The 27144-nt window shown below is 37.1% G+C and overlaps 2 protein-coding genes across 16 annotated transcripts in view; one reads left to right on the forward strand and one right to left on the reverse strand.

Moving 5' to 3' along the window:
* Lar (tyrosine-protein phosphatase Lar) overlaps positions 1–27144 on the forward strand; it is a 468166-nt gene that overhangs the window by 319459 nt on the left and 121563 nt on the right. For all 11 annotated transcript variants that reach the window (XM_087410654.1, XM_087410653.1, XM_087410661.1 and 8 more), the window contains 2 exons: positions 1311–1442; positions 3544–3702. In XM_087410654.1, coding sequence (XP_087266780.1) covers positions 1311–1442; positions 3544–3702 — 291 coding nt within the window. The remainder of the gene's footprint in view (positions 1–1310; positions 1443–3543; positions 3703–27144) is intronic.
* Positions 1–27144, reverse strand: part of LOC147908252 (uncharacterized) — a 326417-nt gene that overhangs the window by 189344 nt on the left and 109929 nt on the right. The gene's annotated exons all lie outside the window — the stretch shown is intronic.

Consider the following 27144-nt stretch of genomic DNA (forward strand, 5'->3'; position numbering starts at 1 on the left):
CTTTATTCCCGAGGTTAAAAGCGTAGCAGCGGAGGCAGTTTGGACTTCTCACCGCACTAAATCCACTAATTTCGGTCACCGACTTTTAGCCCGGTACATTCGTGTAGCCACCGCGCCGCGTGCGATCGATGACGAGAGGGATACGCCGTTCTCGACCAACGAGTATAAATTTCGCGAGCGCAATCAGATCGGACTTTTACGACGTTAATTCGTAGAAGGCTGCAAACGCCAGCTCGGAACTCGATACAATTATCGGAAACATTATTCTCGGGATCTCGGGATTCTCTTTCGAGAAATGTCGCGTGAATTCGTCTCACTCTAAAACTAGAATTGTCTTCTTATCTGCTTCTCGATCGTGCCATTTTTGGATCGAGAATTTTCCGAGATCTGCAAATTTGGCACTTGATTTTGCGTCCGTCATCTCCTTCTGTATTTTAACTAAAATCTACGAGAGCCACTCTAAAAGACGGAAAGTAGAACTAATGACTCAAATTGCGAGAAGGAGACTAATTACTCACACACAAGTAGAGTTGATGTAGAAAGAAAATATCTGCGTAACCAAGGACTGCAATTTTCCTTTGCAAATTAACGTTTTCCAACGCCGGCATGGGCGGGCGAGCGAGCGCAACTGTGAACTTTTTACTTAAATTTTAACACGAGAGACGAGAAACGTTAAAACGCGCAATTTTCATGAACGAAGGGTTCACAGTTTTATATAACTTCCTGCTATACACTTTGTGATTCTTTATGAAACGATCACGTGATTTCCAGTGCAAATAACTGAAATAATCTTCATCTAAATACAATTCCACAATTTTATCCTGCTTTTAGTATTGTTAGTTGAACTATTATGAGTATTTTCATTACGAGCAAATTTAATAACTCTTTATTGCGTTTGAAATAAAATTAATGATTTAATGAAACAGACTGCAAGTGTTATAAAGGTATAAAATTATTTTTTATCATCAAACAAGGTTTTTGTACTGAAAGCAATATCATTGTGCGAAATTAGAGATACCATTTACAAGAAAAAGATATTTATGACGTGTTTTACAAAAATAATTCAAGATGAATAAAGATATATTAATTAAAAAGACACTCGCAGGATTCTCTCGTTTCTTTAAAATATATATTCTGTTCTCTTTAATCGGCGAGGAAAGGAAACCTATTTTTACCATGAAATGCGCGTTAAAGCAAACGAAGCCTCAAAATGTGTCTCAAATGGCAGGCTGGCCGCACGAGCATCATACAGAAATCCTATTATGGGCCGAATCTAATCAGAGAATCCCGCATGTTCTTTTTGTTCACAGGTCCGCCGACGATCCTGGTGAAGCCACAATCGCAGCAGGTAAAAGCAGGCGGGATAGCGAGCTTCTACTGCACTGCGGAAGGAGCACCACCGCCTCAGATACACTGGCGAAAGAACGGCAAAAAAATCTCACGTAAGTCCATGTGCACTTTCACACCTTCTTCTTCTTCTTCTCTGTCTCCAATCCAATTTGCGTCTTTGAATCATCGTCACCGCGACGGTTCGTTGAGAATATTCTCGAGAGTGCGATATTTGACGCTTGACTTGCGCGAAATCTGTGTGTCTTCTCGTTTCATGAAAACCAGACGTCGCGATGAAAAAGAATGAAAATTTTATCGAAATTAAAAAGTTCTTCTGACCTAGATTCTTCACTCTTCGCTTTCATGTCTTCCTTCCCGTACCGACTCGTCCTCACTCTCATTTTGTCGCGTTTCTTCCTTTATCATGCATCGTTCTTTCTTTCGATCGATTCTAAGTATTCTTAGTTTTTGTTCAACCGACTTTTGTGCTCGTTCACGACAGAAACAAGTTCTGTTGGACATTTCGTGAAATGTATCATATTTAATCTTTTTGTCAGGCTCCGCTCGACCAAACAGTTCGCGACAGCTTGACGTTACAGTACTTCCATAAACCAAATTACAGTGACCAGGATAGTTATTCCTCGAAAATAGTTGCATACATTGGCCTACAGCTACGTCCACTGCATCCGTAATATAATAGCTTTCATAGAATTTGAAATCTGTTCGTGTAATATTCATGAATTTGTGGTTAATTCATTTGACCTTTAGTAAACCAAGAATGCATTTCCATAAATTGAGTGGTATTTTAAGCATTTTGGTGTATATCTTAATATCTTTTCTGTGTCAATTAAAACGCAACTTTCTAAATTTCTTCTAAAGAAATGCCAAGTACGTTAACTGCTAAACAAAGATTTAGTGAAACTTATATATATCGTTTCCCTTTAAAAAAAATACAATTTAAAAAATCAACTAAGTAAGAAGCTTCTTCAAGCTGTATACAGTCAAAGTTAAATGTAATAAATGGAATAATTCTATATGTAATTTAATTTAAATACTTCAGACACATTTGAGAGAGACTGCGCGCCGATTATTTTCGGACGCGTAACGTAATCAAATTGAAGTAATAATAATAATCATGTCACAAATTAAATTGAATCGTTGATTTGGAGAACTATTATTGCGAAAAATACATTATTATTTCAGCTGGGATTCGAATTCGGATCTCTTTAAAATAAATTACTGCATAGAATTTTTATTCCGATCTCTAACGTTAACCATATATAATTGGCGATTCTTCTTACTTAGTTAATTTATTCATATGACGGTCTTGTTTCTAATTTATTATTGTTAAAATTTAAATTTCCTAAAAAAGAAGAAAAATGTTCAATTTGATAGAAAATTATTGACTAACTAAATAATATCAGCAAAAGAATATACTCTTAACATAATCAAATTTTATTTCACAAACTATTCTTTTTGAGTTGTCATGAAATTACGTTAATATATTTTTGATAATTGATAAAATAATATTTATCTAATTTATTCATGCTAATAACATTAATAACTCGAAAATTATATTTTTAATTGTATCACTTTACAAGTAACAGAAAATATATTTACGTATTATCTTGAACATTTATTGAAAAATTGCGAAATGACAATTTAGAGATCGAATCTTGAGCTTGGTATGTACACTTTCATACTCGGAAGAACCGTCAAATCCTGCGAAATGATTCTGATGACGCTTAGTGGTTTTACGTAACGTTTGGTCTGATCCATGAAATGTATGTGCCCGAGCGATCACGGTTTGGTCCATATTCGTCGACGACTCACTAATCCGACGAGGAATACCCGACTAGATAATGGCCAGCGACCGCTTGTAACATTCCGGATGCCAATTCGCGGTGAGCGCGGACGGTCGGAGGGAGATGATAACAGGGCCGGGTCGCTCGCTCTCGAAATTTATACAGACGTGCGATCCAATTCCCATTCAATATTTCTCGGGCCGCGGAATTGGATACGAGAGGACACATATACCCCCCTTTTATTAGATTCCGCAACGGCGCAATTTTCGATCTTATATCGCGCCCGTTGCCGCCGCCGATCATTTTCGCGCGCCTTCGATCGTGCCGGTATTTTCCTCGCCTTTTGTGACGGGGGTTTTCCTTTTTACGACGCAGACGTCCGCCTCAATCTTCCGTCTTATGTCGACAGAATCCCAGTCTCGGTACGTGGTGCACCAGTATGAAAATGGTGCTTTACTGCGGATCGAACCTGTCAAGCCGTCGCGCGACAATACCAACTACGAATGCCTAGCTGAGAACGGAGTCGGCGATGCTGTTTCAGCCGAAGCGACGCTCACCGGTTACGAGAGTAAGTAAGATTGCTGTTATTATCATTTATTTGCACCGATAGACGAGCGAATCCCCTACTCTTCAGCGAGGAAATTTGTATTTTTCAAAGGAAGATTATTTTTAATACAATCAACTCTTCGTCTTAACCCTTCATAGGATTTTTCTGTCCCAGGCAAAATTTCACTCACAATTTCTTGGCACAAATTTCAATGGTTATTAAGTAAAAGTTTTAACATTCGAATTAAATATTTGACAATGTAGCAGAAATATTTTTAAAAATAATCCTAAATTTTTCTATAGATTTTTGGAAAGTCTAGAATATATATAGTAAAAAAATGTAGATAAAAAAGACCTAATATACCTACGGAGTAGGTAAAAATATATGTGTCTACGAAGGATTAATTATCATATACTTGAAGATGAAAGAAAAAGAATCATGCACGTTTTTTTAACTGATTTATCTCTCTCTACTTTTATATGTCTTGCACATTCTCTGACTAAATAACGAGATCAATTTTTAGAGATTTAGACATGTTTTTCTACAAATCCTTACTTAGTTACAAATTAAATATATTTTTTATTATCGTCTTTTTTATTTCAAAAGTTCTTACAGGTTTACTTTGTGTTCCTTTGAGATAAAAATCTATTTGTACGCGTCCATTTGAAAATTGCAAAATGCTGTAATACGCGAGGAATCACAAAAATTTGTAAACTATCGAAGAACATGTTATAGAGCATATATTTATATTAAATAATTATGATTAAATGAAATAAGCACACGGAAAGGTAATTAGATCTTTTCATAAGCATAGCAGTTACGCTTTGCGAGAACGTTTTGCGAGCAAAACATACTCACGTATTTTTGAGACGTATACGTAAGCCAGCAAAAAGTAATATATCATTCAACCTTGTGGCGTAAAATTTTGCTTTTACGATGGCACTACATGAAAGAAAGAGAAGACCCTTATTCTGAAACTGCATATCCTGGCATAATTTTCGTCGGCAGGCTTTTGCTCAAAAGGACTACGTTATATGATACGATGGAAAGTTCTAGTTTTATCCTTCCAGATGTAGTGGTACACCAAGCACACGTTTTGTGTTTTATAACAAAGTCACTTGCCTTGGGGACAGTTTTCCTAGACGATATCGCGTAATAACTATTAGCGCTATCGGGGACGTCGCTACGTTGTTTAATATTTAAAGGAAGCTTCTGGGACAGCTGCTACTGTTTGGTAATGTTCGAAGCTTTAAGCTTCCTATCCCATACCGTGGAGTTTGACTGCGTTGCGCGCAGATAACGGCTTTGGAACTGTTTACTGATTTAAACCTCACTTAAACGCATCTCGAGTGGACAATGTATCATTCTTGTATGATTTATACTTGAAATAACGATGGTCTCGAACGCTCGATTACATTCTAAATCTTCGAAATTAAAACTTTTTTTTTTTTAATCACATGCTTAAAATGCTGACATTACAACGTTCCTGAAACTTTGCTCGAATGCGGCTGATTACGTCGACACAGCATAGTGAGGTAAATCTTTCTGAAATTAAACAGAAACTTTTGCCCACATTTTGCTGGACTTCTTTCTTCCTCTATTTTCTTAGCTATGCGGTATTTATATGGAAGAACGGTTGGCTTAATGGCGTCCGATTCGACGACCAGCCGGCAAACGACGTAATGGAGGGAAAAAAAACCACCGCGCCGCGAAACCCTACCGTTTTCCCGAGGGAGAATCTCTTGAACTTTCGTAAAACGTTTTAATTGGCTTGGCCAGCTTTTTAATTCGATTCTAATTTCGCTTCGCGGATACGTTTGCTCGTGATTTCCACGATGGGGAGAAAACAACGCCCGACTGCGTTCTTCCTGTACGCTTTTGGGATTTCTTCATTCTGTCTTGTTTTCATTCATTGATAGTGCCATGCCGACCAATCCAATACGCGCGGCCAGCTTTTTTTAATCTCGATTGTCGGGCATTTCCTGTCAATGCTGCTCCCATCCGGCAGCCGATCCGGCAGTTTCTCGTAAATCACGGATATTTCACTTGATTCCCTGAAACCTCCGCCGCGATTTCAATTTATTTGTTATAAAGTTGATTCCGCTCAGATGAATCCGTTCCCACGAGCGCAATAATAATGCACGCATGCGTGGGCTACTGTGAAATCAGTATACGTCAAATTGAATGTCAGTTTTTGCCGTGCCGTTTATTCGTACTCCTATTTCATTTGCGAATCATTAATACGCATTGGTCGAGAAAGAGAGAGGCAGAAAGATAGATAGGTAGATAGAGAAACAGATAGATAGAGAGAGAGAGAGAGAGAGAGAGAGAGAGAGAGAGAGAGAGTGTGTGTGTGTGTGTGTATGTGTGTGTAGACTTCCTAAAATAAATGAAAATAATTACGTTGGCACCATAAAGCAAAATATTGTACATTCCATGTTAACTGTTCCACACCATCGTCCCGATGCTTCTGCTCGCGTTCTAAATAATTCAGGGAGCTTTTACTCTGGTTGGCCGACCGAGATATTTTTTAAGAGCGCACGAAAAAAGCTTTGATGAAAGACAAAGTTAATTCTGTCTATGTATTCCGGAATTAAAGGCTAAATTGAGGCTTTATGCAGGGAAAGAGGGCAACCGTCAAGGGAGCACGTTTGCTAATTGCACGCTAAATCGCGACACATACCACGAAAGCTCGAGCACTTTTTTCCCTCGTTGGTAGCTCACCCGATTAATCGCTGACTGTCAGCAAACGTACGTTTATGTTTGTATATTTTTTAAACGTATCCTCGTTTATGTCGCGAAATGGTTGTCAAGGGAAGCGCCACACTTTTTGCGAAAAAATTATTTTTTTTACTCTCGTGTATAAAACTTTCAAAAGAGCGATTATCCGATTTTTTTCTGTTAAATTTCGCTAATTACAGAATCTGTTCAAAGTGAATAATATTTCTTGATAACTGATATTTTCACAAACCATGTGCTTCGCTATTTACTGCCACACGTAAGCTCGTGTCGGCCATATCGACCCTCGAACGTACGTATACCACGTAAACTTCGTTATCCAATCCATTGATACGATAAATACCTGCAAGCTCGCGGTAAAGCCTCATTCGGATAATGCGATTAATTGTTAGCCGAGGCATGTAATGATATAATGACGTAGCGATCGCGCGTGGTTATATGATACGTGCATACAGAAAACAAAAACGCATAAACGATTGGTCAGATAATTGAAATATTGACCGAGCATCTGCAGTTTATTTGTTTTACTTATCACATTTCCAAAATAAATAGTTTTATAACGATGAGATAATATTACATTGACAACAATAATTATATACTACAACATTACATGTTATCTTTTAAGTAGAATTTATATCAAATCGAGTTATTTATCGTAGAAGTATTTTTACGTTAAATTTAAGATGTTCTGTATAAAAATAATAGTAAAAATAATAATAACATTTTCGATAATTGTATCGCATCTGCTCCTGTGTCGCGCAACTCGAACGCTTGTAAAACCACAACAGAGGCAATAAATGCGAGGTGATGCGCGAGGAACATCGGATATAATGTAAGGATCAGCGAGCATTACTGGAAACACCTCCATTGCCGTTGTAAAATTTTCATGAGAATTTCTCTTTTCTCTTTTCTTCCATCGCGTAGTACTACCATTCTTTCTTACGGCAAAAATCTGAAAACCATTTCGAGATACAGTTCAAGAAATAGCGCACTGGCTTTTGTTGTTATTATTGCAATTTTATTCTACGAATTTCTGCTACCTGATTTGTGATTCGAAATATCATGCTAAGGGAATTATTTGTCTGATTTTATCATAAATACATCTTCCGTGATAAAATTATTTCTAGAAAATCAATAATGATAAAGAAGAACTTGTTTAAAAATTATTAAAATTCAAGAAATATAACTCTACGCAAATATAATGCAAATATGAAATAATATAAATAAGTAAGAAAAATACAATCGAGCTAAATACAATCGAGGTTAGATATTTAGTGTCTAATAATATTTGCATATAAATTTTAAATGCATTTGTAAAAATTGATTGTATACATGTTTTATTTTATATAAATTTAGGAATTTACCAGGACTCGATCGTATTTGAAATAAAGTTATTTAAATAAATATATAAATATATATTTTAAAGAAAAAAAATATTGGATTATATAGTATTTGTTATTTTAAATAACTTCTTCTGACCAGCTATTTCTTATTTATTTTAAATATTTTCGGAATCTATTTTATATTTTTTATTTTATAAAAATCGAATCCGTTTTTTATTCCAATTTTATAATATATTTTAAATATATTTTTGGAACATATTTTTTATTTTAAACAAGTCATATCAATTATTTTATCGAGCCCTGGAACTTACTCTTCTCAAAATAAAAGATTTATACAATTTTATCTTAATAATAACATGATATAACGATTTCTGTTTTATTGAAACCGTACTCGTTTTATTGACACAGATCGCTCTACCGATATTCTAAAAAAACTTTATATAAAGGGAAGCGTCTGAATTCATTGTTTGAGCAAGAACAACAAACGGTATCCGAATTCAATGCAACGGTAATTGCACGCCAACAAGTAACACGATAAAAATTTGTCGATTTACGTGGGAACGTGATGGCAACACGACAGTTCCTCGCTCCAGGATTCCCTGAAGCGCGGCAGCGGTTCTTGCGCGTCGCGCAACAAAAACATGCCGTTGAATTATTGGTTGCGTTTCTCTCGACAGGATAATGTCGTTTTCCAGTGATGTGTTCTTGGATCGATGTTTCCCTCATGCGAACAAAACAATGCACGTTCGAGAGCCCCGAAAGTTCCAACGGCAAATAAAAGGTACTATCCGACGATTCTCACTCTCCACGATTTCGCTATGGGGAAAGTCATGCAATATTAAAGGCGGGCTGGTGTGTTGTGTCACGTTTTCGTTCCCGAGGCGATTCATTGTGCTCTGCCGCTAAATGCACAAAGTATATTAACCTTCCTGATGACGGAGGATGCCCCAATTTCGCTTCTCCCGTAGGGAATTAAATTTGCACGAGGACTAAGTGGCGTCTTTGGTTCTTGTAGCCGCGTTCGGGCGATCCTATCCATTTCGTTTTACACGTTCCGTATCGAAACGTTGAAAGTTCGTACGGAATTGTTCACTGTTGTTGCTCCATCTCCTCCGAAATTCGCGAAATCATTCTTCTAGGACTCTGACCACCGAAACAACGAAATGCGGAAGCGGGGGAACGATGGTGTTTTAATTGCCACCGTACAATTGGCACCCGATGTAAGAACGCGATGGATGGTCGACGGTATTCAAAATGGAAATTGCGTTAAATCCTGCACAGGCGTGAATAACGAATGAACAATGGCTCTATGGGGAAACGCTATGTTACCTTGTTTCTTCCGCTTTGCCACAGCTCGCAGAGCGGTAATTAAGAGAACGCTACGATGCAAGGATCGATGCGCCGCTATAACAACGGCATTATTTTAATGAGAACGTTGTAATATTCATTTAAATTTCTTACTTCTATGAAGCATTCACTTAAATCTTGACAATTATTCCTATAAATACATCTAATCCTGTGAATTAATAGGTCCGTGAAATTAACTATATAGAAAATAACGAGTTTTAATTTACGGATTTTTTTATTCAAAATTAACTTTCTTTTTAATGAGGATTTTAAGTAAAGATATCATTTGTTAAAATTTTTCTATTTTAAATGTTCAAAATATTTTTTCCTAAAGTTTATCTGTGAAATTAAATAAATAAGGTTTTATCATTCGTTCGAATCTCTACGATATAATTTTAAAAAATTTTGAGATCGCACAATTGAAAATAAAAATTTCGTTTTCGATCATTCTTATAAATTGTTACGAAAAGTATTTATTTCTATTCTTCTTTTATAAAAAAATATATGAAAAATAATTTTATAGTAGAATTTATTAGAGAATTGTGAAAAAAATGCATAAGTAAAAAGGCGACTTGCTAAGACACTTTCTATAACGTTACTTATTTATCAAGTCAAATTGATTTCATTGCAATACATTACCCAACTTTAACCGTAGTCGGAGAATACGAGTTAATGATTTCAACTTTTGATTCAATTTGAGTGAACAAGTACTCGGACGAATGCAAAATGTAGTTACGTTTATGCCGATTGTTTTGCCGTCATCTCCAAGTTTTAAAACTCCGGCACTTTGCTACGAAATGAAGAACCGAACGACCGAACATTCGCTAAATCCGATGCTTAATTAACAAGCTACATTGTGATTCTTTCCTCTTTCTTTGCTCTAGCTCGTTCGGTATCTGATCTCACGTTGTCGATGCGATCCGCCATCAGCGACTTTTTCGTTGGTGTGCTCTTATAGAGCGTAAGAAAAATCTCGAAGAAAACAACCGGGATCTTTTCTCGCCCGTTCCGTTCGCCAACCATCCGCGAGAATCCGTTCTCCTTTTGGGCGGGGTAGTTCGGACAGAACTTTTGCCAAGTCGGACGTTTTAATTCGAGAAGCGATTGAGCGCGCTCGGAAAAACGAGACTACGAGGAAACTAAAGCCGCTTCGATAGACATCGTAAATAAGCTCCGGGTTCTGCTCGTCGTATTCGCGTTCGCTACATGGAAATGTCGATTTGAGTGTGAGTGCCAGCACTCGTATTACGAAGTAATTTAGAAAGCGGAGATTTTATGATCGTGCGATTTAACCGCTATTTCCAGATTTCCGTCATAAAATCGTTAGTATCTGAGAATGAGGTTCAATTAATTATGAACGTCATTTACATAGCCATTTTTGTTACATTTAACTTGAATGTCATTAGCGATTTTCCTTCAATAATTTGCTCATAATTGAATGAACAGTCTAAATTCGAAACATTAGAAAGAAAAGTACTGATACCATCCAATTACCATCATAAAGGACCTAATAAAAAAGGATAAATATAAAAAAAGATGACATCTGACTGGATAAATATATTTATGTATTTAAAAATAAACTATCATAAAAATATTAATTAGATTAATTTGACTAACAAATATAATTGCAGATTGAAAGAAATATTATGTTTTTATACAAATAAAAAAAAATTTCCGTTACGCTGTATGTAGAATATTTTGTAAATGTCATCTTTATAATAAAATATTTAAACTGTGTGAACATAATTTAATGAATCCTTTGCGGTATCGGGACGATAAAAGGTTTTATTTTATTTTATATCTTTTTTATTTATTTTTTGACATGCATACGTTTTCTGGCGCAGGCACATTTAAATATTAGTTTATAAAATAAAATCCATTGAACTTAAAAATTGCGAGAGACAATGGAATATTTGTATGCAGCATTTTGCGTGCAAAAGTGCAACGGATAATCCATCCAATCGTACCATTCTATGGAATTCAAAAGTCAATCCATTGTGCATCGGGAAAATCGTGCATTTCAAAACCATAAGCCGTTTGTTTATCGCAATGAGCGATCGTTGTCCATTAATCCTACCGCTGTGTATGGTAATACGAACTGGATCTGGGCATAATTGCTATTGTGTATCATCATAATCATACAAATGTAAGAAAAAATCTTTCAAAGCAACATAATATCGATACGAGCGCATTGGAAAATTATACGAACCAATAATTATACTGTAAATATGTCTGTGATATGTAATTTGAATCTCTATATTAAGCAAATTCTTGCAGCGATATACACATTGATGAGATTCACCGTGTGATCGATTTGCTTCCGAAAAAAGGACTGCACGAATAAAATAATATGAAGAATTATAGTAAATTTTGTGGAAATGGAGACGATCTATATATGAACTTATGTAAAATTTACTGCGGGATGGCTCCAAAATGTAGAAATTTATAATAGCAAGTTAAATATAATTTACCTATATATATATATATATATATATATATATATACATCTAAACTTTTCAGATGCTTGCGCACTAAGTACTCTCATTTATCTAACTTTTTAAATTTTTTAATTTGAAAAGTTTTTAATAATTATATTTAGTTGTATTTAAATTTATTTTATTTTTCTGATAAATGATAATCATCGTATTATTATATTGTAAGATTCTTGTAGATTTCGTAAAGTAAATCTATAAATTACCATATATTTCAATAGAATCTACTTTATTATTCAGTATTCTTTTGCTTTAATGCTGACAAAATTTACTTTACTCCATAGTAAAAGGTACAAATGTATAAAGTCTTGAGAATTGTTTGTGCTTACAGTTTTAAAATATGATTTACTTTACTGTATATAACAATTATTTGATTTACTATAATCATAATGTACTTTTTATCTTACACCTTTGTTATTTTCCGACAAGTAAAATTTGTCGGCAAAAAGCCAGAATATTTTTACTAGTTTTATAAGATAAATATTACTCAACCATTTTTTTCTCCATCTGGATATACATACTTAACGACTCCGGGATAATTAAAATATGATGAGCATCACTCACATACTCAGAAGTTATAATATTGATGGCACACCGGAGACGTGAATACTTCGAAAAAATTCTGCGAACTGTCAATTGCTATATTGTAACGACTCATAAACCCGAGTGCGAGTGGCGGGTAGAGAGTGCGTATAGTATAACGTCGGGGGTGGACAATATTTACTCCTGTCTCGAAGAAAAAGAGCGGCGGGATTTCTGTTTCGAGCACGGAACTCTTTTGTTTCGTACGCGAAGGGTTGTTTTCTTCCGCCGTACTCCATTCTGCTTGTTTGTCCCCCGCTTTCGTTCCCCAGTCAATCCTCCCTCGCAACCCCGCTTCTCTCTCCTAACCCGCTCTTCGGTCTTGTGGAGCTTTTCTCTCGGTAGAATCAACGGTCATGGACCGTTGCAACGACCCTTACAATCGAACACGGTCTACTCCGCGAGAGTCGAGAGCAAGAGGACGATTCACAAGGAGCGAGGAATTAGAGGAAACGCATAAACATCCTTCAGTAGAAGCGTGTCTGCAGTTTGGCTGCCTCTTCCATTGCAGTAAAATTACAAGCCGAGCGTTCCTCCAGGCAAGCTTCCGAACTACTATCGATAGAAAATCAACCTTACCTCCTTCAGAAAATGGTCCGTGAAACTAGTAGTAAACGATCTCGCATTTGAGCGAAGATAGAAATCGAAATTATCCTCTTTCCGGAAATCTTCTATCGAAAAGGAACGAAAATTCGATGGCTTTAGTCCTAATTGCGAAATTACTTAAAAGTTAATGGATTCTGGTAGGTCAAGTCGTCGAGCTTCGATTACGTAATCCTTGAATGAAAAAGACAAGAATAAAAAATTTTAAAAATTCATTCACAAATCTTCTACAAACATGATGGTACTTACTTTTTCTCGTATAATTTCAGAAATTTTATTTAGCCTGGGAACAGTGATTAATTAATTAATTAGTTAATTTTTTTCTTATTAAACAATCACATGGGGAATCTATAAAAATCATTATTATTAACAACATGTTATCTTATTAATTTTATATTATTAATTATATTATTAGTTTTCCAATTGATTAGTACATTATATTTATGAGAACATTATGGGTATGGATTTAATAATAATTTTCTAAAAAAAAAAGTAAGTAGAAATCAAAATATTAAACGGGATAAGCAAAATATATTATGACAGTATTTGTAAAAAATAAAGGTTTTAAATAATATCACGCTTTTTTTATTGCTTTTTTATTTTCAATGGAATTATATATTTAAAGGTAAAGAATATTTAAAAGATTATTTAAAAAATATAGAAAGCAATATTCATACAAAATAATATTTTATAATTCACATTTTTTGCCGCTGACGGCTGGTACAAATATTGATAGCTTAAGTGAGTATACATATTCCAGGATTAATAAAAATTTCATTTTTTTGTCTCATCAAGATAAAACGTAAGATCGATAAAACAAAAATAATACTTCGAATACTCATAAAATATAGCGGGGTGTTATGAAATTTTTTGCAGAAAAAGATCAGCTAAAAATTCTTCCAAAAAGTCTGTGGCTGATCGTCTGGCGTCCAGTATATATCCGCGCGAGCAGAAATCCACCGATTGAAGCCTGATCCGCAATGAAAAAGCGGAGGGCAAAAGTTTCGAACTGTAAGAAGTGCGGGACGTCGCCCAGGCGAATATCTTTCCGGTTTGCGAAAGAGTTTCGAGCGTGAACGAGAAATCGTGATAGAACGATAGAGAGAAAGCGAGAAGTTTAAGTTAAGAAGGTAACAGTCAACTTAGTTGGAACGTCGGAGGGCGGCTTTGTACTCTCTTTCCCCCTGTGCTTCTATCTAAACCGTCGCGGCAGTTCGTCCGGAGAATTTAATTCGTCCGAAAAAGCGGCACCTTAATTAGCAATTAATTGGCACATAAATTAGCTGAGAATTTTCACCCGCAGCTGGAACTTATATACATATGTGTGTGTGTGTGTGTGTGTGTGTGTGTATGTGTGCGTGCGTGCGTGTGTGTGTGTATTCTCTCTCTCTCTCTCTCTCTCTCTCTCTCTCTCTCTCTCTCTTCCGTTTATCTTATCCTTTCTGTCTGTCTCTTGCTCACTAACCCCTTTCGCACATCCCCTTCTGCTCGGTTTTTTCTTCATCGTGCCGGGCCACCAGCCGCGACAGAGATAAGAACGTCGGCAACTATTTCAGCAATCTAACTTTCTCGCGGGTTCTCGGAGAATTTCCTGCACGGCGGCATTCTCCTCACTCTCCATCGTCCGTCGCGAATTGCACTCGTAAGCCTCAGCAATGAAACCTCTCCGCCGACGACGACCTCGAAAGATAGTGACGCTTCGCCGCGACGATAAAACACACGCGACTGGCTAAATCGACGAGTAAAGCCTCGTACAATCAGATCTTTGACGTTCTTCGTTGTGCCGAGACAACCTGTAGCTTCGCGTCAGCGAGAATCCGTTCGCGAAATCCGTTTGTATTGCGTAACGCAAATCGCGCTTTGATGTCTTTCCAGGTCGAATGTTCGCAGTAACGTTCATCGAAACGAACGAAAACAGACAGCTTTATGAGAAACGTTTGGCGAAAGCCTTTGTAAAAAGAAACAATTTTATGAAAAAAAAAAGAGACAGCGAGATACGTTTGTAAGAAGAGAAGAATAAATGCCGACGATGGTATCTCGCGATACACAAAGTGCACAATTTCCCGTTTGCTTTTTGTGAAAAAGTTTGAAAAAAGAACGATTTCCGAAAAGGTGCAGACAAGGATACAATTTCGCAAGAACGTCGTGGCAGATATCAAAATGAATTATGGCGATAATAGGGAACGATAGTGAAAAGAAGAGATGTCGACTATCGAACGCGAACACCATACAAATTGATTCTTTTCAGACTTATCGGAGAGTAATGTGGCATTTGACAATAGCTGTTTGGTCCTTTCGGGCAGGCGCGAAGACGATAACGATAGGAAGGGATTCCAGGGTGAACATGAGAACGGAAAAGACGAGAAAGGATGGGAAAACGCAAGCTTTTATTCACCTCTCCATTCTCGATTCAAGGAGTTCAGGTTCAGATTTTAAACCGTCCGACCTTTTAGGAATCGCCATCGCGTACTACATACACGTCCTTTATAGAAGTCGATGATATTCGATCCGCGATTTTCTCTGCTGAATGTACAGATCCTTCTTTTCTTTCTTTTTTCACTTTCTCCCATCCCCGATTGTCCGAGACGAAAAACCATTATTCGCAATCGCGGAGTGGTTCCATGATTTTGTGCTCCATTTCAATCGATTCGTGAATCATACCAATTTTCGTGGCTCATTCTCTGATCCCTTTATATAGTTTATATACGAAATGCCTCAGGCATCAATGTCCTTGCAAGCAATCTATTACGTTTACGTTCTGAACAAAATCTAAAATTGTGCATTGGGCGAATGAACAACGAACGAACAATGAACGCAATCAATGCATCGTCCAATATTTTTACGTTCTTTGCATGGCGATAACTGCGGATATACTGAATCTTGATCAAATCTGGCCGAATGCAAATGTTCGGGAAATGAACGCAAAAGAAACAAACAAACAATTAACACAAACAACTAACACAAATTCAAACATTTGCATTTGTTGTTTATTCGTTGTTTATTGGCTCATTGTGTATTCACCTTTAAGTAGACAAATCTAGTCATTGTTTATCATTTCTTTCAATCTCTCTTTTTTTTTAGTATTTATAGGCGTTTTGTGATAAATTAAAAATATTTATAAAATTTAGTTGAAGTTAATTAGAAGAACAAAGCTTTGTTAAGTCCAATATCTTATATAATCTTATATAATCTTGAAATATAATTTAACGTAAAATTTTGTCTGTTAAAATTAAAAGACAGATTTTTATACCATGACATTGTAATAACATTGCAGAAGTAAATCCTATTAAATTAACTTCTACTTTTTAATATGTCCTGTGGTCGAAAGGACATTAAATTGGACTGAGACACTTCTGTATGTGTGTGTGTGTGTGTGTGTGTGTGTGTGTGTGTGTGTGTGTGTGTGTGTGTGTGTGTGTGTGTGTGTGTGTGTGTGTGTGTGTGTGTGTGTGTGTGTGTGTGTGTGTGTGTGTGTGGTGTGTGTGTGTGTGTGTGTGTGTGTGTGTGTGTGTGTGTGTGTGTGTGTGTGTGTGTGTGTGTGTGTGTGTGTGTGTGTGTGTGTGTGTGTGTGTGTGTGTGTGTGTGTGTGTGTGTGTGTGTGTGTGTGTGTGTGTGTGTGTGTGTGTGTGTGTGTGTGTGTGTGTGTGTGTGTGTGTGTGTGTGTGTGTGTGTGTGTGTGTGTGTGTGTGTGTGTGTGTGTGTGTGTGTGTGTATTCTTTGCGGTCTTTGCTTACTACTTTTCTATTCTCCGTCTACTCTCCGTAACGAATTTGTCAACTTTCTTTACAAGATTCTGCTTTTTCGATCCAGACATTTTCGCAAAGGTAAAAGGCGGAATTATTTTGTCGTAGAAATTCTCTTGCAAAGAATATACTTGCCAATCACTAGCAAGTTCATAGCAAGACGTTGCAAGAGTAATAAAAAGATGATCAATTATGCCAAAATAAGCATACTTTTTAATTGAGAGACTACGAAAGCAAGTCGGATATAACATGAATAATGAATTATTTTTTTTATTTGATGTACTACTGTTAAAGTTACCGAGTTGAATTTTTTGTATCACAGGAACGTCTCCTATAATTCGTGTGGTGCATGATTCGAGGAGTACCTTAATTGGAGATTCTCTGCCCCGTAATTGCGACTTCTCGTTCTATAATGAATTATTGAGTGGATTGCGCTCTGGTGCAGGCGAGTTGTTTGAAGTTTCGCTTCTAATATCTTATTTATTTCTCTTTAGTTAATGCATTTGGTACTCTCATACAAACCGACAATGTTTACTGTTCCCTCGCAATCATTGTTCCCAATAACTCGTATCAAACGTTACGTCGCCAATAGTTAAAAGTTTGAATTTTTCTTCGCGACAGAATGAATTTACTTCTGCTCTTATTATTAGCAAAACACAATAAATATTTTATATTTATTGTTCGAACGTCAAATCGACGTATTGATATAAAAGTATAGTTCAGTTACGCCAAAGTTGATAACGCTTGTGTCATCAGTCTAAAAATTTTTGACGGAAGTTGTTACGTTTATTCTTCGCTTGAAAAATTTTTTAACACAAACTTAAGCCGCCGAGAATCTAAGATTAAAGTGCCTGCGAGTCCATGCAGCCAGCTCGGAGTCCCTCCCTGGGGCAATTCTAATGACCGACTTTAGTTCCCGTCACGCTGCTTTTTTTCTCGACGTTTCTTCCATTTATTTTCAAACTATGAAACGCGAAAGAAGGCCTCATGATGCGAAAGTTAACCGTAAAACTAATTATTATTTACCGCCACGCAAATATCATGAAATACAAAAATTTCAGCAATGAATTCGTTAAAGCAAGAAATTCTGTATATTCTTGGAACATTGTTAATTTAAAAAGTTAAGTTAAATGCTTAAGATCATTTCAATTTTGATTCAAGTATTAATCATGAAAACAAATGTTCGAATCCGTCATTGCGGCAGAAATTGTGACAAGTATGTAATCATCCCTTATCTCTCATATAATTCCGGTCGTTCGGTAAGACAGCATCTCTCACCGATTGCGAAGCACATTGCTGTTAATGCAGTCGATAAGTCTCGTTTTCTCGCACGCGATCTACCACATTATGCGAAGCTAGACAGGAGATCGCCACGGAAGTTTGTCTCGTAGAAAGGCTATTCGTCTCCTTTACTTCCGCCGGGAGACGCGCATGTATCTCTCGTCGTTCTAATCTCTCCTGGAAAGGAGACTGACGGGACTCGCTTGTCCTGAAGGAAATACCGAGACAAAGACGACTGCTTTTCCCCCTCTCTCTCTTTCTCTCCCCCCCTCTCTTTCTCTCTCTCTCTCTCTCTCTCTCTCTCTCTCTCTCTCTCTCTCTCTCTCTCTCTCTCCAATTCTCTTATTTTCTCTTATTCGTTTGCTGCCATCCTCTATGCGTGTTCGACCCCAGAAGAGACTGAAATAAATATGAATTTCACTCGACAAAAGCTGGAGGCACCGAGATACTCAGGCCGATTCGAACATAGAAAGAGAAAAAGAGAGAGAGAGAGAGAGAGAGAGAGAGAGAGAGAGAGAGAGAGAGAGAGAGAGAGAGATTGCAAGGATAGAAGAGCAGAGCATCCCTGCATCCTACGTACGTAGAAGGCGTTTCCAATCGACCGGAAAATCCGATTTTCCCGGGAATTAAGCCCGTAAGGGCGGATAAGAAAGAAGAATGGACTAAACGGAAACTTAAGCGACGGGTCACTTCCGAAAACTTGAACCGCACAATATGTACTGGCATAAGAGATGGTCTGCCTGTGCGTAACGAGAGGTTCTATCGAAGAAAACAACCGAAAGTTTTTGTTTTCAATATAGAGAGAAAAACATAAAAATTTTAGACGAGATATAAAATTTTCAATTTCCGCGGAAAAATTTTTGAATAGTCAGTCTGTACAATAATTTGACAATAATATATAAAATGATAAGCGGAAACACAGTGTTGATAAATTGTCTATTTTAATGTTTATTTTTATAGGATTAAAAGTATAATATATATATTTTTTCTGCTGAACATACGATGTTTCTAAAATCAGTATGCTGACGATGCAACGATACATCAAAGCCGTCTGCGATTATGCGGAATAATTCACGGAATTACGCGTTGAATATGCATTGTGATATGCGATGACGTCAACTCAAAAACGACAGAATTGCATAGGATTCGCGTATATTTCGATGGACAAAGTTCGATCGCTCTTTGGACCGCCATTTACGCTTGATTATTACTATTACGGCTGTTATTATTATTATTATCATCGTCATTATCATCATTATTCTACATTACCCCGACATGTTGCTATTCTATGTGCACGACAAAAATGTCGACAAAACAGACGGACAAATAATATGTTGAATTATTGAATCGATTATAAAAGTCATATCAAAATTTCATCGCGCATTGTTTCGACGGAAAACAAAATGTGCGGAATACATTGTTCGGACCGTTATAATCGATAATTAATATTTTGAACGAGTTATTTACTCGGTTGCTGACATTATTTGCCGCACGATATAAATCAATCATGACTCATACACGCGTTACATTTTGATTTTATACGATTCTTTGAGTCGTGGTTATCCAAAATCGAATATATTGTAGAAGCGCAGAGATTTTAAAGAAACACATTGTAAAGAAACACTACGGAACGTCGAGCTACGGAAAATATTTACGAAAGAATCCATTTTACTGAGAAGTATCTAAAAATTTAGCTAGATATGAATCTAAATATAATTTTATTGCACTATCAAAATATTTAATGTAGAATAATTATGTAAAAATCAAGCATGATGAGCAATACTGCAAAAAGTTTTAATATTCTAACAATTTGAGCGTCCTACATAATTATTTTGCTAGTCCAATTATTTTTAGACTTTCTAACTAAGCTTTTAGCTACACACAGAAAAATATTTTATTACTAAGAAAAATAATTACTCAATTTACTTTCTTTTAAATAACGGTTATTGTTAATAAAGAACATTTTTTGATAATTATTTTAAAATATACAATATTTAATACAAATTTTATAAAAACTTATTATATACTCGAAACAAGAATTTCTTTTAAGAATATTGTAAAATTGATCGAAGAAGCGACTTTATATAATAAACAAATTGGACTTATTTCAATTTAATACTCTTGATTAAAGTATTAAACCAGGATTCGGAATACATTTTAAATAAATTTGATGCCTATGATGAACTTATGATAGATTTGTGGATATATGAATTTTTGAAATATTTGAAACAAAGTAATTATTTGTTTGTATACGGTATATATTTTTCTATGTGTACCTCAGCAAAACCATTCTTCCATGTAAGGCTTTTCCTTAATTAAAAAGATGTTGAAAGGAAACGCGAATAAAAGAATACTGGAGGTTGAACAAAAAAGAAAAAATAAGCTTAAGGCTTTCGAAGAATCGCCGGAGATGAAGCGACAAGAAGGGGTACTAAAATTCGAATATCCAGGACTAATTCTGTAGGTGTTCATCCCTCGCAGCGCGAATGCTGACTCGATTTAGTTTGTAAATTGAATCACGCCATCTAAAAAAAGCGGGTTCTAATTTTTTTTCGAGAGAACTCGGTAGATCTGAGAAGAGGAGACGTTCTCTTGATCGTGAACCATCTCCGCTCTCTTGACACGACTTCCCGTATTTCTACCCTTCGCGTTCCCTTTTACGCCATATCGACTTCGCGCGACCCTACGAAAGTAGGTACTTATCAGACGATTTCTTTCGCATTTTGCTTACTTCGGCATCCTATCCTTCGACTAGGGCCTAAGGCAAAATTGTTTCTCCTGTTATACAATTACGAGGGTTGGCATTCGATTACTTTTTCTACTGTAATAAAAACTGACGAAGCGATGTTTATACATATTTTATTAAAACCATGGGCGTAAGTTTTTTCGGGGGAGTTTTTAATTCAACTCTGTTATCACATAGACAGCAATTTTTGTGTTAATGAATTATTTTGGATATTTTAGAGCTTAGTCTCCTCTTTTTATTTTTTATTTTTAATAGAAAAAATATTAGGTTTTATAAATCATAACTTTTAAATTTTTCTTAAAGAAAGTATGGACAAAATATAGTTATTAAAAAAGAAATATGTAATGATAATGGTAATTGCAGTTATTCTCACTAATATCTCAAGGCATATTCTGTTTTCCGACTCAAAAACATTGCAGATTTTTATATCGAACACTCAAAGCTCTAACTAACAAAAGTTTCAGAAATTATTTACGTTGTCGTAACAGGGAAAAAAAGAAATTTAAATGACAGTAACAAATTTATTTATAGTAAAAAATAAAGTTGTATTTATTATAATTAAAAATGATGATATAAATAAAAAAATTGAGGGTTTAGGCAACTGTCATCTTTTTATAAAGAAATAAAGAAAACCTAGTATCTGCAATCCAAGCTGCTTATATAATATACGCTTACATAATAAATGCTTATATAATAGATGCTTATATAATAGATTTGTTATAATATAAAAGGACGTTTAAATGTAAGTAAAAAAAATGTTCGAATTAATGACAGATGTTTAGCAGCATATAATTTTAGCGAGAGTAATGCGATGAAATAATTTCACGCAAACGTAGCTTTTTGCGATCTACATGAATTTCGCGATAAACGACAAAAAATATCGTTTTGAAATTGAAATTGTGATTTAATCATCATTTTAATGATCGCAAGTACAATTATACGTGACAGTGCAATTTTTACGTTAACTATCACGGCAATGCATTAATCATTTTGTAATATAACGAGATAAAAAAATGTCATACTATTATACACATAGATGAGACACTAATATACAGCATTCTGCTTAAAATAAGCTAATCCACTTTTACGTTATATAAAATGTTTCCACTGTTATTCTTTATTAATTAAAAAAGCTATTCTCTCGTATTCTTGAAGTACACGCCGCTCGTGTGCAACACACAAGCTCGTTTATTTCAAGTGTGTACACTAAATTCAACTTGGCTACTAATATTTATCTCGCTCGCGATATATGTTGCATTAGGCGAACGGAAAGTTTCCCCAAATGGAAACTGTCGTGTCCGTCATCATTGTTCTTGTTCCCTTACGGAGCGAAGCCAAACGAACCTTTTCTCTTCCCCCTGAGACTCGAAAGGTATAGAATTGTCTGTCGGACCCCCTCTAGTCACGAAGACCGAGAGGCGTAAGAAGTATGAACCCGAGCCGGAAAACTCTGGAGCTCTCGCCAAAGTACCGGACTTTCCATCTTATTTCCGGAGTTTCCCTTCGGTTCTCTCTCGGAGACTTTAACGGCGCAAAGGAAACCGATTCGCTGACCCTCCGCGGAATTGATAGCGAGGAATCCTAATTGCGCGCACGTAGATGTGGATCGTCATGGACCATCGACTGAGAAACGAAGAGCGGATGGACGCAATCCTATGGGATGGAAGAGTCTCCCGCGGGTAAAGCGGCATCGCAGAAAACGTACGCTATTTAAATCAAAGGTAGAGCGCACGATGCCGGAAATGCTGGCACAGCTGGCGGGCATTGTCCAGTAATGAGGGCAATCAGTCGGTGAAATGATATCTCATCATATTTTCATTAGAATAATGGTCGAATGAGCTAGAGAGAGGAAGAGGATGGATCCGGAAATAGAAACAGAGGAAGAGCAATGAGAGAGAGGAAGGGGGGAAAAGAGGGAAAAAAAAAAGAGATGGAGTAAATCAAATAGGAGAAAGAGCAAGAGAGATTTTTGCGAGCGAAAAATAGGCGTTGGTAGCGCACAAGCGATGAAAAAAGAACATTGAAAAATTCACCATGGGCACTCCAGCGTCTAGAATTCATATCGAGAGGATATTCGGAGAACGCTAGTCGTTATTTGTGTCCTTATTTGTGAGTTCTGATAAGTTGGCCTCCGAGCTGTCGACACTGAGCTCGAGTGCCTCGTTACCGATGTTCAGTCTTTGCGGAATATCCCGAAGAGGTGGGGGTGGCAGGAGGAGAAACCTTAGCTTTAATTTCACGCTGTAACGACGTCCGACTTCGCGAAACTCGATAATCGGACGACTTTGCCCGGGTAGTCTGCAAACGAAGACAGAAAACCGCTCCGAGAGTTTCTCTTTCGGCACGAGGCATAACGTCCTTTATCCCTGCGAAGTTTTCCGCTACCATTGAATGCATAAAAATGTATATCTAGCACGTTCTGATGTTGTATGCGACGGATTCTATATTTTTCTGGACTATTACATTATAAATGGCTTGTTAGAATATATGAGATCAGAAAAACTTCATGAATTGAGAATATAATTGCTACACGAAGAGACGGTTTTGTTGAAGCATCTAAAAATTTATTTAGATACACATCTGAAAATTATTTTATTGGACTACCAAAATAATTATGTAGAACATTCAAGTTGGTTGTTAAAATTTTCAAAACACATTTTCACTTTTTGGAGCATTGCTCATCATGTTTGGATAATTTCTACGTAATTATTTTGATGAGCCAATACAATTATTTTCAGCTCTATATACAATTAAATATTTAGATACTTGAGCAAAATCATTCTTTTTATAGAATTAATATATAATTTTTGAAAGTAAATTCTCTTGTCTATATCGAAATTCAAACACTTTGAGAATTTGTGTAATATTTGCATTATCACATTTTTCTACTATTAACTATAATTCGATTTATTAATGATACTATGATTACCTCGTGATTCAACGAAATCTATTCTTGTATACGTCGTGTTATATTGTACCGTTATAGTCTTCGACCTATGTATCACAAATTTAATATTCTCTAATACAGAATTTCATTCTCTCCTTTAATATGTAGAGATTATATTTCATATTAAATACGCATCCTATAGTGCGAAATGCGTAGTATAAATGCGGCCTTTAATATATGTGTGCAGCATTGCAATAGAGAGTATAAATTCCAGAATATTCCTGAAATATTCCCCAATCAATTACGTCGAATCGTGTTCAACATGATATTGCATCTTGCGGATGGTTGCACGCAGTCGAATTTAGATTTATACTCGTTCAGATTTATAAACATTCAGTGTATTCATGCGCGACTCTTTTTTGCGTTACGCGGCAAATGCATCCGCATGTATCCTCCATTTTTGCTGCAATGACTCCATAGGATACTCCACGTCTTGAGGTTGGTTCCAGCACTTCCGGGCTGCGTGCGGTACGATGAGTTTCACGTTTTGGCCGGATCCCACGTACTCTCATAAACATGGACGAGCGCTCTTCTCGAATTTCCATCTTCGTCGGTGTAGCTGGTAGGTAACTCTGGCGCGGCGCGGCCGATGTGGGAGTCAAGGGGGTCGAAGATTTAAGGGTGTGGTCCCCGGCACCGAATGGCCGCACGAATAAGTTGCAGGCTGAAGGATGGGCTCCCATCTCTCCTCGCTAGTAAGTAGGATCGACGGGGGGTCCGATGCCCAGCTACTTAATATGACCGATAGGAGTCTCGGTAAGCCATCAAAGTGTACCGTCCACGCCGAAGCTATCCCACGTCTGGGGGATGCTGGGTCAGCCATATTAGTTATCGTCAGGAACCGAGCGATGTTCCTCTCTCTTTCTCTCTCTCTCTCTCTCTTTCTCTCTCGGCGTTTCCATCACCAGCTATGTCCCCGCCGTCCGAAATATGCAACGTCGATGGAAAACGCCGAGCGACGCTTTTACGTCCTCAAATTACCGAGTCTGAAACGGGACTCGGAACATTTTGAAAATTTTACAAGCTCCAACTCGCGCTCATCGCGACATCGCCGCCATGGAGCTGTGCATAAACGGTGGATTAAAATAACGCAAAGCGTTAAAGAAAGACAGACAAAGATGAAGAGTGTCGGTTGAAATCATACGTATGCTGAAGCAGTTTATTCGCCGTGTATAAATTTCGCGAAAGGACGACAGTGTTTGACCGGCGCCGGGGAAAATCCGTGAAATTCTTACGGCGTTTATGTGCGGCCGCCGGCATTCTTCATGTTTATATGCATCAAGAAGGGGTGGCCCGTTCGCGGCGAAAAGGGTAATAAATAGCCCGTTGCTCGGCGACGGTGTTCCTGGTTTCCACCGACGGAAATCCACGTCCAAATAGCCGTTGAATACGTTCCTGAATTTGTACTGTATCCCGCGCGGCTACCACGAGTTTTATTTACGCGATTGTTTACGAGGACGAAATGTGACGGCAAGTACGTACGTGCATGTCGATCGACATTCGCGTTTTCTCGGAGCTACTTTCATTGGATTTCCGCTCGTCTCGTTATTCCCGACGCTTCGAGACATTTCCAAATAGTCGGTCAAACTTTCGCGATTACCATCGTGTTTTTATTCATTTTTTTCCGTTCCTTGTATTTTTCGTAACACTGAAGCATTCAATAATATTGACGGTTATTTCGAAAAATAGTTTTCCATTCTGTATAGAGGAAAGAAAGCAGAGAATTTTGTCTTTTTTTTCCTCACATTTACCCTCTCGTTTACACATATTTGATGTAAACTAAATTGTTATTTTGAAATATAAGATAAAAACATATATGTTCATATAAAGAGATCAAAATATAAAATTTAATATTCTCGATGAAAAAAAAAACTTAACAGTCAAAATATAATCGGCTCAACCGTTTTAGCGTTAAGTTAGATTTTAGAGATTTGGCGGGAAAATTTTAGTCAAAAGCGGAGAAGCTGCGTCGAACTTTATATGCTTTTAAAGGTGGTTTTTTTTGCGTGAACCGTTTTTCGAAGCAGCTCGGATGCATTCGTTAGCGACTGCTGCGCATGCAACGGCCTCAGCCTGCTGTAAAATCGATATAAAAGTATTGCCACGTCGAAATGCAACTCCCAAAGGCAAATGTGTGCCCGGCACAGAAGAATTCGTAAGAATCGACGAAAGAACCGTCGTTGAAATTGTAAAAAGGAGTCCGGCGTTACCGCATATAGAAAAAGACAAAGAAATCGACTTTGAATAATGAGAAGAATAATTCCGAAGATTGTCTTTCTTTGCTGAAATTCCACCCTTTTCTCTTCGCTTGTCCTCTCTTTCTTCCTCTCGCTTTTTTCTTGTTCTGTTACTTATTTTCCCTCTATTACTTCCTTTCTGTGATATTCTAATCTACTATAACTTTACTGAAAAACGGTTGAGAGAGAAGCACCGAATTCTCTACTGATATTATTAAATCTTGCGCATACATGAATACTTAACCATATTATATTTATTATATAACAATATATACGAACCAAGAGAACAATAATAACTCAGAAAAGCATCGGCTACCCTTATGCAACTAATATTGCCGGTCTCGTCTCGCACTTGAAATTCTGCGGAGGACTACTCCTCATAGATTAAATCGGGTAACTTGTTCGCCGGATCGAGCTCTCGTTTCCATTCGTCCATCTATTCGTCCAAGAGAAAATTCCCACGAGCCCGATCCGCTGCATGACGAACTCGGCGCCTGAGGGCTCTCTCGCGAGAAAGGGGCGCGGACGTGGTTGTCTGATGAAGATGGCAGATAATCATATTCGATTAGAATCATCCCCGTGGCCGGATCCTTTGTCCCAAGCGAATCTCCGAGTTGAAGCGAACGGACGAGAGAGGAGAGGCCACAGGATAGTAGAAGGGATCGCAGGTGCTAGAGGATGGGTTCACTATTCGAGTATCCTTCATCTCGTACTCAGGTACTTGAGTTCCTTTCATCTCTCCACCCTTCTCTCCTTTCTTCTATTCTCGCTTCTTCCTTTTCTATGTCTACCTACCGTCGTTTGCATTCTCTTGCTTTCTGTTTCTCTCTGTCTTTCTCTTTCTCTATGTCTCCTTTCCTCTCTCCGTTTCTCTCTCTTTCCCTCTCTCTAGTCCATATATCCATATGCTCCGTTCTCCACTCTCCACTCGAGGGTTTTCCCCTAACTCAATCCTTAATCTAAATCACGACCTCACCGTTACCACACTGTGTTCGTTACTTCCAAGTCAAGCTCCATCGTGGGCGTCACTATAAATTGCCTAATTATAATCCAAAAGGATCCACGCATAGTACGTGAAATATTGAAACGTGGAAAACGTGAAGAATCGAAACGATCGAAAAAGCTGAAAATGCGACATATCGGATAATCACGTTTTGACATTAATTGACAAAGTTTATCGGGGTATTCATAGTCTATTCTTATTTTAGGATCATCTTAAGTAATGTCTTAAGATGTCAATATACAATCCTCTGATTAGTTCATGACACCTTAAGACTGTACTTAAGACAATGTAAGAGTCGACTATGAATCGGCCTACGACCTCTAATTGATTGAGGTCTAATCCTCTTGGTAGACGATTGAAGCGATGGATGAAATTTGATTTTTGATGATTAAGAACGAAA

Source organism: Acromyrmex echinatior, chromosome 10 (assembly GCF_024713525.1).
Source record: "Acromyrmex echinatior isolate Ae372 chromosome 10, ASM2471352v2, whole genome shotgun sequence".
NCBI lineage: Eukaryota > Metazoa > Arthropoda > Insecta > Hymenoptera > Formicidae > Acromyrmex > Acromyrmex echinatior.